Genomic DNA, 18,073 nt, shown 5'->3' with positions numbered 1-18,073 from the left:
ACCATCAGAGTTTCTGAAATCCAAATATTGAAAAACCAAGATGGCCGAGGACATGTGTCATTGACGCTGCCAGGGCTCTTTGCTTCTTTGCTCAGACCTGACTGAAAGAAGACAAGCTAAAGGCTAGAAACTACCTACAGATTTTCACTTTATGGGGTGCTTTTTCAGATACATTCCTTATTCAGTTCATAATTCATATAGATAAGATAAAATTAGGAGTTTATAGCAGATACCTAGTTACTGCCTGATGCCAATGAGAAACAAAGCCATGCACAGATACACACATACAAAGATCAGGCCACAGTTAACGTTATATATAAAAGAATGTTATGCTGAGCATTCTTAGTTCTTTATGTTTAAAATTTTTAGAGTTCATTGAAACAATAAATTTTGCAGATTTTGGAGCAAATAGAGTCCCATGTGGGTTGAGTGTACCAGATAGAATATAATAGATCAAACTACTTGGAAAACACAAGCAAGTGAGAAGAACTACCTAGCTGGTGAGTATGATCATTAACTGAATAATTAGTAAGCCCAAATCTCAAAGCAAACTCTCATCCAAGGTTTAACAGAGAGTGAGGTATTCGGGTAAGTGACAAAACTTGAGAGTCACTTATATATCACTTAAGGTGTTTAAATTTAGAATATTGGTTCAAATTAGTACTGTAAACAGAGAATGGGAAAGGGTGTTCCTAACAGCTAACCAGCACATGAGGCATAAAAATGCACTGTGCAGTCTTGCTGCCTTAGCCAGAGAATTGCCAAGGCTCAGTTATAAAATTTATACCTGCAGTCTCCATCTGGTGGTAGCTTTTGAAACTGCAGACACATGGTCAAATGTCTATGGGTACATCCTACCACATTTAAATAGAGTACATATGTAGTATTGTAACTAATAATTGAAACTGATGGTTTTATTGGGAAGAAACTCATAATTCATTTCTTTGATATTTTTACCATAGAGGGAAGAGGTAGACCCTTTTCTGTAGGAATTAAACAGCTTTAATGCTTCCCTGAAGGTACACATGAGTCAGATCTATTCAAAGTCCTTTGATGTTCTATGATAGAAAAAAAAAAACTTTGTTCATTTCACCACAGAGCTTTTTTTTTTTGGCTAGTCCTGGGCCTTGGGCTCAGGGCCTGAGCCGTCCTGCTCAAGGCTAGCACTCTGCCACCTGAGCCACAGCGCCCCTTCTGGCCGTTTTCCATATATGTGGTGCTGGGGAATCAAACCGAGAGCTTCATGTGTAGGAGGCAAGCACTCTTGCCACTAGGCCATATTCCCAGCCCACCACAGAACTTTTAACAATGACTATAGTATTTGATATTGACATTTATTTTAGAAAAGTGCTGATTGTGTGTGTGTGTGTGTGTGTGTGTGTGTGTGTGTGGTCCTATGGCTTGAATTCAAGGCCTGGACACTGTCTCTGAGATATTTTACTCAAGGCTAGCCTTCTACCACTTGCACCGTAGCTCCACTTTCAGCATTTTGGTGAGTAATTGGACATAAGAATCTCATGGACTTTCCGGCCCAGGCTGGCTTTGAATCACAATTCTCATATCTCAGCCTCCTGAATAGCTAGGATTACAGGTGTAAGCCCTTGCTAACCAGCTGTGATAGTACCTTTTAGTTATTTACCTTGTAGTGGTTTTTCCTTGTTTGGAGAAATTGTATAACTAAAAAATTATGTGTACATTACAATTGCTTCTAGAATTGCAGATCAATTAAACTAGATATGTGCCTAATATGTGCCTCGTTTCTTTATTTTTAATTCTTCTTTTTTTTTTTGTATCTAGAAGAAAAGGAAGAAGGCCAGAAATCAAGAGGTGACAGCTCACTCTTCTGGCTTGGTGAGAGGAGAAGACGTAATTCCAGGAGAGTGCCACATAGGGCATTGTCACCAGAGCTGAGGCTGGAGAAACTATGGGACCTGTTTTCTTTCATTCAGTTTCTCCCATCCCTATTTATCAGTCCCCTTCTTCCCTTCTTTTCTTTTTCTCACTCTTATTCCCTTAATAATTTGTTTCTCCCTCTACTCAGCTCTGTTCTGTCCTTACTATTTCCGACTAATATTATTAAAGTATTCTTACTATTTAAAAATACTTGCACTCCTAAAATGGAATCACTCAACATTTTATGTTTCCTTTTCAGTCTTTCATATTGTTTTTCTTTCCCTTATGTAAGCATGCAGACACTGGACTATTGAACCAAACAGTAGAACTATGGGTAGTTTTTGGCCTCGGGAGCATCAAAGAAACAATTGTTGCCACTTTCCTTCAAGGTGATTTATGGTTTCTAAATTTTTTTTAAATAAAAAATTTCTTGTGGGAAAAAAGACATAATTAGCCAAAAGAGAGTTGGAAAACTTTCACTCTAATAATTTAAAAATAAAAGGCCAGAGGGGAGCAATTAGTAGCATAAGCAAAATAGTCGGTGACACGTTTGGGGATATTCTATTTAATTCTGTAATTAATTCACTATGACACCTAAGTTTAAAATACAGGAGAAATATTTGAGAGAATGCTGAAAGCAAAATATGTTAGAGGAAATCAAGGTCCCATGAGGTAATAAAGGGATTGCAGTAAGGTGGTCACCAAGCTGGACTGCCCTCACTTAGGTAAATTTTTCTTTTAAAGTACTGTATTCCTTTCTTCCCCCTGTCTCTATAAGGAAGAATCCAATAAAGCCAAGTTTATGGCAGTACAAGCAACAGCACCCCTTTTTCCCTTGAGGTTCATAGTCTATATTCAGATCTGTGCAAAAGTTTGGGAGGGAAGAATACAATTTGTTCAATTTGGGGGGGGTGGTCTATCTGAATAGTTAATCGTACCAACTCTCTCTCTCTTTTTAAATATTAGGGATTGAACACAAGTCCCCACTCATCCTAAGCATGTACCCTACTAATGGGATGGTTCTGTGGGCTCACCACTCCAAACCTCTACTCATACCAATTCTGTAGCTTTGCAGTGACCTAAGCAATTTGGCCGGAATACCTGACATTTCATTTTGGGAATGAAGTAGATAAGATTAATCCACAAAACGCAGCCAGAATGCAAGGCATAAACACCGTCATGCACAATGGTGGATGGACTCTTCTTTTCTTTACAAAAGGCAGCATAAGGCAGAAATTAAAAGCTAGAGCTAGAAGTGGATGGGAACTCGCTCCTGTGTCTGCCCTTTACCCCTGTTTCTTCCCGAATCCCAGCTCTATATTGGGAAAGTAGTTTGAGCAAAGTACCAGGTTATAATGTGCAGCTACGAAGTGAGACTGAGCCTTGGGATGTCGGCTTCTTAGTTCACAGTCTGTTTTGCGGCTTTGGGGGTATCTTGTAGGATGAACAAACTGAGCTTATTTACCCCTAAGATTCCAAAACACAGGGTTTTGTGAGTTCAACTTCACGCATTTATCTTTCTGAGATTTTTCTGACAACTAAATGCATGACTTCTTCCCAGAAGGGAAATAAAACCAAACAAATCAAAAGGATAGCTATGGTATGTTCCATTTAAATGAACAAAAGCCAGTTCTTTAACTATTTTGGCCAGTGTTAAGGTCTTTAAAACACATAAAATGGAAATGAAACAAAACAGCTGAAACACTGCAGAAAGCCAAAAGCCTTAAAAAGAAATGTCAGGGAAAGAAGGACAAGATTAAAATAATTTCCTAGCATAAAAAATAAAATAATTTCTTTCCTTCCTGCCTCCAATGAACCAGCAAAATGCTGGACTGGAGGTGTGGCTCAAGTGGTAGAGCTGTGAGCAAAAAAGCTGAGCAAGAGCATGATGCCCTGAGTTCAGGCTGTGGTACTGGCACACATACCAAAAAGATAAATAAATAATAAAATAGATTAGGGAAGGTCTCATGGCTGTAGCGCTGTTGAAGCTAAACTCCACAGACTATGATTTTGACAACTTAGAAAGGGAAAAAGGAAGTAGGCTTACCAAGAGAGCCACTAATGTGGGCAAAGGTTTCAGAAGGACAGGGAGTACTTAAGGAAAAATCTTTGTCTAAAACATTGAGATAAAACAATTCCTCAAATAGTGGACCAACTTCTTTTTTTTTTTTTTTTGCCAGTCCTGGGCCTTGGACTCAGGGCCTGAGCACTGTCCCTGGCTTCTTTTTGCTCAAGGCTAGCACTCTGCCACTTGAGCCGCAGCGCCACTTCTGGCCATTTTCTGTATATGTGGTGCTGGGGAATCGAACCGAGGGCTTCATGTATACGAGGCAAGCACTCTTGCCACTAGGCCATATCCCCAGCCCCCTGGACCAACTTCTTGTAAGAATCAATAGCTGTTTATGATAGGTGGGTAGGTGTAAATCAACTCTGTATAAGCAGAACTCCTTGCCTGCCCCCACCCCCCCCAATGGGGATTGTTGAACATCGTGAAGTAAAATGTTCTGCTGCAACACACATTAAAGAAAATAAAAGGCAACCAGCTGGATGACGATCCAACTTATGACATTTCCGACTGCTTCCTTCTCATAGTGGACAGCATGGATTTTGGACCCTGGGTAGTGTGGAGGCAGTGTTCACAGGACTGGCCTTTTGGGGGCCCCCAACATAGAATTCTTTTAAACACCCCCTGTTTGCTAGAGTGATGGTTTCCAACTCTGTGTCCCACTCTGTCAGGGGAACATAGGCAGTGCAGGACTGTGTTGATGGCTACCATGACTCATTGTATTCCCTTTCTTTTTTAGAACTAGCTGTAAAAATTACAGCCCCTCTTCCAGAGACCCAAGAGATTCTGGTTTCTATTCATCTTGTCCAGAAAGTTATTTACCCTGACCATGTCCAGCCTGTCAAATGTTTCCCCAAGTCCACACAGCATTCATAATGGCCACCCAGCCGACACAGTAGAGAGACCTATGAAAAACCTGTAAGTTTAAAACTCTTTCTTTCTCTCCCCTCTGTAGAGAGACTTATCAGCAGCTTCAAATGGAGCAGCCACGTGCAGATCCACATGGATTGACAAGATAAAGATGCTATTTCCGTTTTTTTACTATAGGATTTATTAAGGGCAGGAACAAAAGCACTCACCACATTGTCTTGCAATCTCTGGAATTTCTTCCCATTTGAGTATGAGCTTCTGTGTAGAAGAGATTACATCATATCCCCTGAAGTGCCTGATGCTCAACAAATACAAAATTTGTAATCATTGTATTTATTTTTTGTTACATTTTTGAAGTGCTGTGTGTGTGTGTGTGTGTGTGTGTGTGTGTGTGTGTGTGTGGTGTGTCCTGGGACTTGAACTCAGGGCCTGGGCACTGTCCCTGACCTTCTTCACCCAAGACTGGTACTGTATCACTTGAGCTATCACTCCACTTGTGGCTTTTTGGTGATTAATTAGAGATTACAGTCTTATGGACTTTTTTTGTCTGGGCTGATCTCAAATGGTGAGTCTCAGATCTCAGCCTCCTGAGTAGCTAGAATCACAGGTGCCACCAGTGCCTGGCCCTGGTTTGAATTTATGAAATACATACTTTAGGCTTCTGAGCTTCAGCAACACTGTTTTCCTGTGAAGGAAACACAGAAGTTTGCTGATCAATTTAAAAGTCCTTCTTCAAAATATTTTTGGGTAGGTAAATAGAGATAGCAGCATAGTGTTAGGCATTTTATCCTAACAGCTATAGAAAAAAATAGTTTCAAACCTAAGGAAATATAGGATGATCCACTTCACTTTTTCCCCCTGAAGCACCAATTCCTACCAGTATTGAAAGCTATACTAGTTTAAAGAATGAAAATGTTCTACACAAACACTGCTTGCATTTCTTAACCTTTGAGCTTGGAGGTGTTCCCGTGAACAAACTCAGACCAAAGCAAGGCATGTGGTGCACATACAGGCCAGTTTCTTACCTTGCTCAGAACTCAGTGTGTTACTTGCATGGTCTAGTACTTATATAGCTGAAAAAAAGTCTCTAAATGTTTGAATCAGTAAGTTGTTTCCCTCCTCTCAGGTCTTCTTATTTCCCAAGAACTGCTCTGAGGGCAAATTAAGATAATCACACAGTTAACAGTCCAGGGCACATGGCTGGCCCTCTCTTTTCACTGTATGTTTTAAAATAAAGTAGGAGCTGACATTTCCCCCCTTTATTCTTTCATTGCCCCCTGAATTCTCCAAGGCAGAAACTAAGGAGTTTGCATCTTTGCAGGATAGTGTTTGGAAGTTAATTGCTTTTATATAGTGTGAGAGGTGAAAAAGAACCGAATCAGTCCCCATAACAAGTAGCAGAGTGGCTCAGAGAAAGTCCTGTCATAGGGAAATATAACACAACCCAACACTCAAACCATAGAGATTAAAAACAGAATGATAACTAGAAGAATCATGGCTCTATTAAGGCACTGCCAGCCAACCTAGCATGTATACTACGTTAGTGACAGTGAGGGCTCTGCCTTAGAGCCTTGGTTAAAGCTACTACTCATGGATCCTTGACCCTTTAAGAAAGCTACTTCCAAGAGAAGCTGGAAATATCAGTTGATCCTCAAGAGTTTGTGACAGCTTGTCTCTAAAAGGGGCTGCCAAAGCTTGTTTCGAAGCAGGTGTCTAGTGCCCTCAGACGCCATGGGAGCTGGAGAAAAGGACCTCTAGCAGTAACAGCAGCAGTGGCAAGATGTCAGTTTTGTGTGCAAAACAGAGACATGCCCCAGAAGTTTCAGAACATAAATGAAAATCTTGACTATATCTATCTTAGTTATTGTACGATAGAGTGTCTTGGCAAAGAAGATATCCTATGAAGAGTTTAGATGTCAACAGAGATTAAATGCTGCATAGGACAGCAGATAATGGGATTTCCTAGAATGTTAACTCATAAATGTTGGCTTTTCATAGTACACATCCCCATTCTAAAGCCCTCATTATATTTTCTTGCATTTATTTATTTATTTATTTATTTATTTATTTATTTATTTATTTTATTTTTTTATTTATGGTGCCAGTCCTGGGGCATGAAGTTAGGGCATGGGAACTGTCCCTGAGATTTTTCACTTAAGGTGAGTGCTCTACCACTTGAGCTCTACTTGTGTGTGTGTGTGTGTGTGTGTGTGTGTGTGTGTGTGTGTGTGAATAATTGGAGATAAGAATCTCTACACCTTGATCCTCAGATCTCAGCTTTCTGAGTAGCTAGGATTACAGGTGAGAGCCCTGTAGTACCTGGGTTGGAATCTGTTTTTAAGGAATGGTCTTTCTGAGGGATAGAGGAATATTCTTCTACTTAATAAAAAGCAGTTGTATTGATAAGAAAACAATTTAATGCAGGTGGTCTTGGGTTTGGGAATTTACCCCAATTCCAAGTTTATTGGGTTACTGAAGCCACGGGACACCATACCTTGAAGGTCTGAATATTTTGTTAAGCCTCAGGAAGATCTAGCATTCCTGTGAGAGGACATTCACTGGATCCTCAATCCTGCTTTTATTTACACTGAAGGACTATTGGATTTCTTTATGTGCAAAAGTGTTTACTTTTGGTTTTTGTCCTGGGATTTGAACCCAGTGCTTCAGGCCTGCCAGAAAGGCATTGTACAACTGAACCAGATCTCCAGCCTAATTTTTTACTGTTTGTTGATCTACTGTTCCAGAAAACCTGCTATTTGGTCAGTGTACCAGTGTGGTCTGAACTGACCAAAGACCAAATGGTAGTACTACAGAAGGATGGATTTTTATCTGGTTAGGTTTTATTCTTATCCCCTAGTAAAAGTACTCATCAGAACAGATATTCCTTATCTGTGTGTCAGAGAGGCTGAAATTGATCAAGAATGGCATTGAAAGCAAATGAAAAGACAAGTTGGCAAGGGCATTATGTTTTCTAAAGTTATGAATTATTTTAGAGATTAATATTAAGTAGCTATTATGATTAATTTTTTCTGGTTTCTTCATGTAATCATTTTGGAAAATTCAGATACTTTTCATTTAATATTTGGATTCATTTTCTTGCCTCTAAATCATCTCTAACTTTATCTCACATGGCAAAAGATATTTCAACTGTACTTTTAAGCAAGCAAGCATATTAGAGATACATGTGTAATCATCTGCAAGATAAAAACAAAATTATATTAGCTTGTTATCCCTCTACAAAGCTGTTTTCCATCTGAAGGTTATAATTCAAGGTTAGGCTCAAGAACAACAAAGATGTGTGTATAATTACAATTCTAAGTAGTTGAGACATATATTTTCTATAGGTTTTCAGTGAGCAACAAATTAGCATGATGCAAATGTGTGTCATATTGACTGAATATTTCTTTTTTTTTTTTTGGCCAGTCCTGGGGCTTGGACTCAGGGCCTGAGCACTGTCCCTGGCTTCTTTTTGTTCAAGGCTAGCACTCTGCCACTTGAGCCACAGTGCCACTTCTGGCCATTTTCTGTATATGTGGTGCTGAGGAATTGAACCTAGGGCCTCATGTATAAGAGGCAAGCACTCTTGCCACTAGGCCATATCCCCAGCCCTGAATATTTCTTGTTAGAAATACACTTACATCTTGAAGTTATTGTTTAGGTGACTTGTGTTGAAAACACAAGTTTAGGTGAGAGTGTTGAAAACAGAAGAAAGCTTTTACTACAAGACATTATAAGCCTGATAGTTGTTTTATTTTGTTTTTACATTGTCCACTCGGCTATTTGTCTTGTAAAATCTGCAGCAATTTTGCTAATAATTTTCAGCCTTTGCTCCTTCTACTTATATTTTCATTCTCTTCTATTATATAGTACTGATGCAATATAACTGAACTGTATAAGCTTTTTCAGCAAGAAGATGGCAGTAAAAATCAAGAGGTAGAGTCTATTTGAGCCATCAATGAATTCTATTCCTTTCTGTTGCATACTTTGTCTTCCTTGCTAAGCTCTTTCTTTCTTCTCTTCTCCCTCCATCCCTTCCTCCGTTCTCCTCCTTCTCTCCCTCCCTCCCTCCCTTCTTCCCTCCCTTCCTTCCTCCCTTCCTTCCTTCCTTCCTTCCTTCCTTCCTTCCTTCCTTCCTTCCTTCCTTCCTTCCTTCCTTCCTTCCTCCCACTCTCCCTCCCTCCCTCCCTTCCTTCCTATATCATTTTCTTTCTCTTTCTCTCTTTCAACACCTGCCCTTAACATCTTTTGTAGTTGTTAACACGAACCAGATTCTACTTTAAGGCAGCAAACCCATTATTCCAAAAGAAATCAATACTCAAAAATAAATGACTTACTAGTTTTAGTCACCTATATAATCAATTTGATTTTTACCCCTCTCAAGTCATCAGTAATTCTAGTGATGAAACTTAGAAAATGAGAAGACTTTTCTGTGTTATGACCTGCCTGTTCTCAGCATGCAACATGGTAAGTACATTTGGGAATGAGGTGCTTTGGCATAGAAGATTTCTTTTCCAGTTGGTCAGGGATCCTTTTTCTCTCTTCCTAACTTCTGAACTACAGATCAGGAAGTGTGAAAGCATTGGCTGACACAAGGTTGTCACATCAGGAATGGCCAAAATATACATCAGGATTATGGTCCTCTCAACTGATTATTTCAGTACCATCTCCTGATACTCTGGGATTGATGGGGAAACCTGATGTAAGAAAAATATTTTGGGAAGGCCTACAACTGGCTCCTCTACCTCTCCCACAAAAAAACCAACAAATTGATGGGATGACCTGTAGGTTCGATTCTGACTTTGTCTTTCCTTGAAGTTATCTTGTAGGGTCAGTGAAGAGGGCCTCTGTCTCGATTAATCATGATAATCCAATAAAGTCTGGATATTGTGATATGACATGTTTTTGACTAAAAACTAGGCTTTGAAAGACATTTCACATTAGATACTCTCAATGTATTTAAAATACACTTAAAAGTTACTTCTGGGAAATATACTAAATAGGCCAGTTATTTAATCATTAATTGTCAAGGCCTGTAAAATAGTGTTATCATGTCACCATGACATAAAGCAACACCAAAATTAGTGCATTAGCTATAATATGAAGTATCATTTGCCTTCAAATGACAAATTCTGTGTCAAAAAAATACCACTGTACTTCTAATAAGTGACACTCATTTTAATAGATCCTACAAAAATACAATATTTTCAATGTCCCCATAAAACATTAACTTACAAATATTATTCTCAGAGCTCCAGTACAACAAGATGTGACTTGGTTGTAAAATCTTAGTGGAATATTTGAAATACTAGTATATAATGTAAATTCATTGTATAAAATAGCTATGTAGAAATAAGAGTAAGTGCATACTAATTCTGGGAAATTATTCTGGAAATTCAAAGCAATATTTTAACCAAATTAATGAGTAATATAAAAAGAAATATTTTAAAAGATTTTAAAATGAATTTTAAAATCCAGAGAGTTAAATAGATCTAAAGTAAAAGGAAATAATCTATATTACCTATGTTTATCTTAGTGACACAGCATTCAGAATTTTGTATGTGCTGAAAAGCTTTTGGAAGAAAGTAGTTCATGAATTTCTGTCCATAAAACAGGCATTGAAATTAATAGTACAGGTAGACCACAGCTCTGAGAAATCATATTTGAAGTTTCATAAATACCAAAGTTTTTAAATCACCCACCATAACTTTCTAACAGTTCTTTCTTAATAATAAACTTTATCAATTCCCTTAAACTGATTTAAAAATAGCAAATTAAATAAAGTAGCACACAAATAAATCCTACATTTACAAGAAAAGAAATCACAGGAGCTACAATTTATAGTCAACATAAACTTGAAAGAAAGAAAGCAATAATTTTCCTGCCACCCCATCATTCACTGCATTAGTTTGTGGTAAAAAGTCTTATCTACAATGACCTTTATTTTGTTTCTTAACTCTGCATGTGTTGTAATTAGCTAAAGGCATTGAATACATTAGTTTGTCTTATTTTTTTCAGGTCCCAGAGATAAATGTTTAATTTATGAAATATTTCACTCTGCATCATGAGAATTTAGCAAATGAATATGGAACCAAATATAAACACTTTATACCATATGTACAGTTACTTTCATAAGGCAATATCATGTAATTTTTATTGAAAAAGATTCAATATAGTAAAGTCTTATTTTAAGATAGATTTCGTTCTCAATCCGAGATGTTTAGTTTATGAAAATATTGTTTTTTCTCTTATATTCTTTTTAATATATGCCAACGTATACCTTGTGCTAGAAATATTTTATGGGAATTACAATTCTTAATATTCATATTTTCTATATAAAGGCATATACAATTTTGAGGCAGTGTTTCTGATGGAGAGCAGAATTTGTAAAGAGCTTGTGTGTGCTTTCGTGCTCTGAAATTATATGAAATCTACTTTGAGAAGAAACTTATTGGGTTAAAAAAACAAAAACAGAACCAAAACTGCACCAATGCACAGCCAGAGGCTGACAATTAAAACTAATACATAACAACATGAACACTGTATTTATAGAGTTAACATCTGCAAGGGTGATCAATGCTAACATAGAGTATTATACATTTGGCACTAATGTTTGCCATTGGTCCAGCAATTGGCAAAAATTTGCTTCTATGTATAAATTCATTTTTGAACATTAGCTCTGGCTAGACGTATCTTCACTATTTATAAAAAATATTTAGACAGTAAGCTCACGTTGAATAACTAGGTCTACTGTGTTCTGGAAACTCTTCAGTAGTAAAACAGCTTTTTCATGTTCCATATGTACAAAACTGTGTCCATTTGCCTGTAAATACAAAAGCCAAACAGGTTAGTCAATGCAAGAGGCCATCACTTTATCTTTGTTTCCATCACAAGATTCAAGGCAGCATTGAGCGACAGGTTACAAGTTTTGGAAATTCACAATGAAATAACAGACATGAAGGTAATTCATTTGAATCCCAGTTTATTAATTCAACAAGTATTTATCAAATTCCCAGTATCATTCCTGTGGTAATTATGAAGATACACTGGCAAATCTCAGACATATGTGACACAGTCACTGTTATTGTGTGTGTGTATGTGTGTGTGTGTATGTGTGTGTGTATGTGTGTGTGTGTGTTTCTGGGGACCAAATCTAGGATCCTATATCACTTAGTTACATCCTTAACTCTACAGTTGTGATTTGTTTATAAAGAAACCTTAGTAGAGATGGCTTCCATTTGCATTATGTAATTGCTGATGTAAACCTATCAGCAATCGAATATTGTAATCATGTCAAAGAGGACTGGAATCTTTAAGTACTGTTATCTCTTACTACAAGTGTTTATATTAAATATATTTTCATTTCCTCCATTGGTAAGTTCAAGCATTTTAATTATTGGCATCAGTGGTTCTTATCCCAAATTAACGTATATAAGGGATTTATCCCTGGAGATAAGACACATTGACATTAGTAACAGGGCATACATGTTGTCTGTATTCTAAATTCATCAGTGTAACAAATAAAAAATTATGTTAAACATAATTAACCTAAAGTTATCATTTCAGGATCCATGGCTATTACTTGATATTTATATCAAGAAACACATTTTTTTCTGTAATGGTCATGGTTCTATAGTTTTCTTTAAATTGCATGTTATCTTATTAGAAAAGTTTTTTTATATAATATGAGGTAGGTTCCATAGGCCTTCAATATCATGAAAGCAAAATTAAAACATAAGCTTATTGAAACTTAGTAGGAATAAATCTTGACAACTCAATGACCAAAAATCATCCAAGGCTTGGTAAAGTATGTGAATTTGAGCCAGTTAAGTGGCTGACATTTTCAGTTTTCAGTGAATTGATAAACTTATTTTGGACATACATTGCTGTTGTTATTTTACTTTCACCTTTGTGTTTTCTGAAAATATGATTAATATTTCAAACAACCACTCACTTAAGGCTTAAAATGTTGAGACTTTCAAAACTCAAATAACATTACATGTTTAGCAATGCTATACAACCTTTATAATTTAAACAGAAGTCATATGGTATTTGATATTTTATTTCTAGTTCATTAGAATTGATTAGATAATAATGCAATAAGAAATATTTTAAAATATTGCATTTTAAAAGCACGGGTTATCTACCAATACAAATTTCAAGAAACCAAATATAAACCTTTGGAAGTATATATACTCAGAGTAATTAAGGAAAAATATGTATTCCTTAATAACATTTAAGTGATAAAACTGTTGATTCCAGTTAGCACTGGCTGACTTGATGGCAAGAGACAGTGGTTGAGAAGAATTTGGGTGTGTTACTTCATATTGTTTTTGCTTGAATTATAATAAAATAAATAAACAAATAGGATTAAATTTGTATTATTTCTGTCTGGAGGGTGACAGGAAATCAAGAACATAGCACATGCCACATTCCTCACTTCTCCTCTTATTTCTGACATCAGGAAAATAGCAAGTGTACATGAAATATATTGTGGTTTTGAAGGCTATACTGACTACCTCAATGTTTTAATGTGCTCCAAAATATATGTTAACAGTGAAATTAAATTTCACTTTAATAAAGTAGCTCTCAAATGTCAAAACTTAACAAAGCCTTTGTGAGTGCTCAAATCTCAAAAGTCCTTGAACCCAACATCCACTGCAAAACTTCAGAGGTCTGTTCAAAGTTTAAGCATCCCAAAGTTTCAAGTGTGTAATCACTGGTAAGAATTATTAAAATCCTGTGAGTGAAGAATTCAGTTTTCAGCATAAAAAGTGATCATGAAACAAAAGCAGATAAGCTTTATTTATGGAAGAGAGTTAGGTTAGATAACTGTTTCTTTGTAAGAAATAGATACAAATCAATATGGGAAATGTGTGAACCCAGTATTTCTTGTGAGATAGATATAGAGGTAGAAGTAAGTATAGGCAGAGATACAGACAGAGACAGATATGGAAGAAGAGGTGGAATATTTCCCAATGGTAGCATCTAATATTGTTTTCCTGCAGCACAAAGGAAGAATCAGGCAAATGAATTAATACTGATCTTAAATCAGGATCTGTGTCTAAAGAACAGATGTTGAAGATGTTGAGAACTACAGCTCACATTGTGACTCATGTCCGCCAAACCTCTTTTGAAAGTTAGCTTTGAATATAACTACTGCTTAGATTTTTCTGCGTTGTAAAAACAAGGGTTAGATCATTGAAAATGCTCAAATAGAATTCAGAAGGAAATAAGCAGGTTAATGAATTAGATCCTTAGGCAAATGAATATTATTACTCTGTAATTCTAGTTACCAGAAATGTTTTGGATAATCAAGCGAACTGTTGGCGATCCACAAGAGGCCTGTTTTAAAGACCACAACCAGGGACTGCCTGCGAATCGCTTCAAAATATTGGAAGGATTTTGAGTTATTTTTAGAAAGTTTATTAAAGCCTGGAAAAGTTAGTACATGTTAGCTGATGTGAGTTAATACTACTAATTCTCTTCCTTTCCTCTCCTTTCCTTCTCCTCTCCTCTCCTTTCTTTCTCCCCTCCCCTCCCCTCCCCTCCCCTCCCCTCCCCTCCCCTCCCCTCCCCTCCCCTCCCCTTCCCCTCCCCTCCCCTCCCCTCCCCTCCCCTCTCCTCTCCTCTCCTTTCCTTTCCTCTCTTCTTTCTTTCTTCCTTTCTTTTCCTTTCCTTTCTCTTTCTTTCAGCTTGATATCAGGGCCTGGGTATTGTCTCTTAGGTATTTTACTCAAGGCTGGTGCTCTACCACTTGAGCCACAGCTACACTTCCAGTTTTTTTGTGGTTATTTTGAGATTAAGACTCTCATAGACTTTCCTGGCCCAGATGGCTTTGAACTGCTATCCTCAGATCTCATCCTCCTTAGTGGCTAGGATTACAAGCATAAGCCACTGGCTCCTGTCTTACAATTACTTTCTTGAATTAAAGAAATATGATTTCCATTAAGTCACAGTATTACAAGGAGAAAATGTTCAGGGAAGGAATTTTTAGTTATTCTATTGCTTTGGAAACAATAAGGTTTGGAAACGAAAATGTGAGGATCAAAGAGATCACCTGAAATATACAAGATAACAGCTGGGGCCTGTGTAGGAACTTACATGTCACAGCTGCCAACTGTGCATGGTTTGTTTTTATGGATGTTTGTTGCAAGGTTGTAACTCTGACTTTAGATCCACCAAAGGAATTCATTTTTTAATAGTAATTGCTCAATTTGTTAATGTAAAGCACTGTGTTAGGCTTGGTGTCATGAAAAGGTACTGATAGAGTACAGAGGACAAGGAAGTGAATGAAAACAGAGATAGAAACTCAGTTGACAGTCCTTTCATACCTTCAGACAGAAGAGTGAAAAGAATTTACACTGCACCTGTTAGTTACCATGTATATGACCATCTGGCTTACATCTTGGATAGTTCAGATAAGAAACCAAAGAATTAAGCCACTATATTTGTAGGACTTGTCCAATTAAAAAAAAAAGACCAGAAAAATCCCAGCATCTCAATGAGTGGTTCTGTGGTTCTTGGTTTTTGTGTGCGTGTGTGAGTAGAAGAGGATGAACAAATAAAGACTCATCCTCTACAGTACTAATTGCAGATGCAAATTCAATGATGCTTTGAAATAGAATTGCATATGACTCTTCTATACGTGGAACATTTTGAATATTTCACAATATAAATGCAAAAGATTTCATAAAGAACAAATTAATGAAAACGTAAAATGTTAACAGATTCATTTACATTTATGTCTTATGTAAAGACACTATCAGATTCAAATAAAATGTGTGCAATTTGGGGGAAATTGCAAGTTGATGAAAAATGAGAAACAAATGGGTGGCTTATTACGTTCTAATGGAGATAATATGAAAACAATCAGAAAAGACATTCCGAAGATGTTATGCTTCAAGAATATTTAATTAATTGGTTTCTAGCATTAGTTCATTTGAAAGAATGAAGGAACACTTTATCGCAACTTTATGTTATTTCCTGAATATCTGTTTATTTCAATTCCATTTGACATTTTTTTCATGGCAAAATGCTTTTAGTTTTCTTTTCTCATGATTTAGACATGAAAAGACTGAGGGTTAATGAAAATAATACCCAATTCCCACTATAAGTGGAGCTTTGTGATTGTAGCCCATCAGTTTACTGTAAAACACACTTGTTTTCTGCAATTCTCGCTCTTGTTCTTTCCTGGATTTATCTTTGACTTCCTTCTGGTAAATGTTTTGTTAAATACATAAATTATAGATGTTTATGCTGCAGAAAATTTCCAGATGAAGGCTACAATTCTCATAGAGCTTAGTTGAATTCATAGCCAAAATGCTGAACTTAAAAACTAGGTTTGGAGGGCTGGGAATATGGCCTAGTGGCAAGAGTGCTGACCTTGTATACATGAAGCCCTGGGTTCAATTCCCCAGCACCACATATATAGAAAAGGCCAGAGGTGGCGCTGTGGCTCAAGTGACAGAGTGCTAGCCTTGAGCAAAAAGCAGCCAGGGACAGTGCTCAAACCCTGAGTCCAAGCCCCAGGACTGGCCAAGAAAACAAAACAGAAAACAATAACAACAAAAAGCTAGGCTTGGAGAAGGTTAGGCCATAGAACTGGTGGGCTTATCCAAAAGTAAGGAATGGAAGTGGAGGTGGCTCAAATGGTAGAATGGCCTCAAGTGGAAAAAGCTAAGCAAGAGCACATGGAGCCTGAGTTCAAGCCCCAGTAGCAGCACAAATATATCTTGTGTATTTGTAATATATTTTATATATTATATATATATGACAACCCATTATTATCTTGTACTTCAAATGCCTACAATTGTGTGGATAAAGGAAAACTAAAAAATGCAGTAATTAAGTTAGAACTGTAAAGGCAAATCTTCATGGGATCCAATTCTGGCAGCCAGTTATTATGAGAAACATAGGTAATTATAATTGTGCATCCCATTAGCTATCTAAAATTAATTCCCATTTCAAAAATTTCATCTGGTAGAGTACTCTAATTAAACATTGGACTATATTTAGAACTGAGTATACTATATGATCAATACTGAATTGAATCTTAGCAGTCATAAAATGCAACATATCCTACAAAATTAAAAAATGCAGAGGATAGGTAGGGTTGGGAAGGGATGAGGGAGAATGAGGAAAGGGGTGACATCAATCAAGATTCATTGTATTAATAAACTGCTTTCTTGAGGGGAAACTTCTTTGAATAGCTAAAGATACTAAAACCATAATTTAAAAAATCCTTTCTCTCAAAAATCTGACCCATAAACCTTCTTTTCTTAAATAGTTCAAGTGACAATTTACATTGTTCTTTGTAAATACAAGAAAATTGAAGTTTTAATGGTTTTCACAGTAGTACTAAAATAACCTTCACAGAATAAAATTGCTCTTCTCTTTGAAGTATATAAATATATATATATATGCAGTTTTGAAGACATTTCATAACCTGCTCTGATTTTAGCACAATCCCACTTTCTTATGAAACCTGTCAAATGAACATCTTCAGAAAGGTAATTTCATACTAGGATTTAAAGGTAACTTCCCAAGAAGCCATTTTCAATTCCTTTTACTACTGCCATTGAAAAAAATAACTTGAAAATAACTGTCTTTTCAGGAGACTCTCTAGCCAGTAAGGTTGGTTTTTGTTTTGCTGGAGACCTTACTCTTAAACAACAGACATGGGGCCCAGAAAACAGCTCTGCACGCACAAGACCATGGGTTTGACCCACAAAAGAGAAAACAATGAAGAATAAATAAATAATGAATGAATAAATAATAATAATAATAATAATAAATAAATAATGAATAAATAATAATAATAAATAAATAATGAATTAATAAATAAATAAACAAAACCAAAAGACAGATGGGGTTTACTGTGTTAAATGTCTGACATTCAAGTTTCTCTCTCTTTTTCATTATTTCTTCCTCTCTCTTCCTTTTCTTTCCTTCTTCTCTGCCTCACTTCCTCCTTCCCTTCCTCTCTCCCTCTCCCTTTCTGTATTTCTCTTTCTCCCTCCCTCCCTCCTCCTTTCTGTCTCTTTTTTCCTTCCTCCTCCTTCCCCCCTCCTTCCTTTCCCACCTCCATCCCTTCCTCCTGTCCTTCCTTCCTTCTCTTCCTCTGTCCTTCCTTTCTTCTTTTTCTTTCTTTGCCAGTGCTGAGGCTTGAACTCAGGGCTAGTGCTCTACCACTTGAACCACAATTCCACTTGGGAAGGTAAGTTTCTCATGAACTTTTCCTGCCTG

At 36.8% G+C, this 18,073-nt stretch overlaps 1 protein-coding gene across 2 annotated transcripts in view; it reads right to left on the bottom strand.

The window, feature by feature from the left end:
• Positions 1-11,437: 11,437 nt before the first annotated feature.
• Positions 11,438-18,073, bottom strand: part of Lrrc7 (leucine rich repeat containing 7) — a 374,249-nt gene continuing 367,613 nt past the window's right edge. For both annotated transcript variants that reach the window (XM_048349940.1, XM_048349941.1), the window contains one exon: positions 11,438-11,648. In XM_048349940.1, coding sequence (XP_048205897.1) covers positions 11,541-11,648 — 108 coding nt within the window. In that variant the 3' untranslated portion in view covers positions 11,438-11,540. The remainder of the gene's footprint in view (positions 11,649-18,073) is intronic.

The sequence above is a fragment of the Perognathus longimembris genome, chromosome 7 (genome assembly GCF_023159225.1).
Source record: "Perognathus longimembris pacificus isolate PPM17 chromosome 7, ASM2315922v1, whole genome shotgun sequence".
In the NCBI taxonomy this organism is placed as follows: Eukaryota; Metazoa; Chordata; class Mammalia; order Rodentia; family Heteromyidae; genus Perognathus; species Perognathus longimembris.
This window is presented reverse-complemented; position numbering and strand designations above follow the sequence as displayed.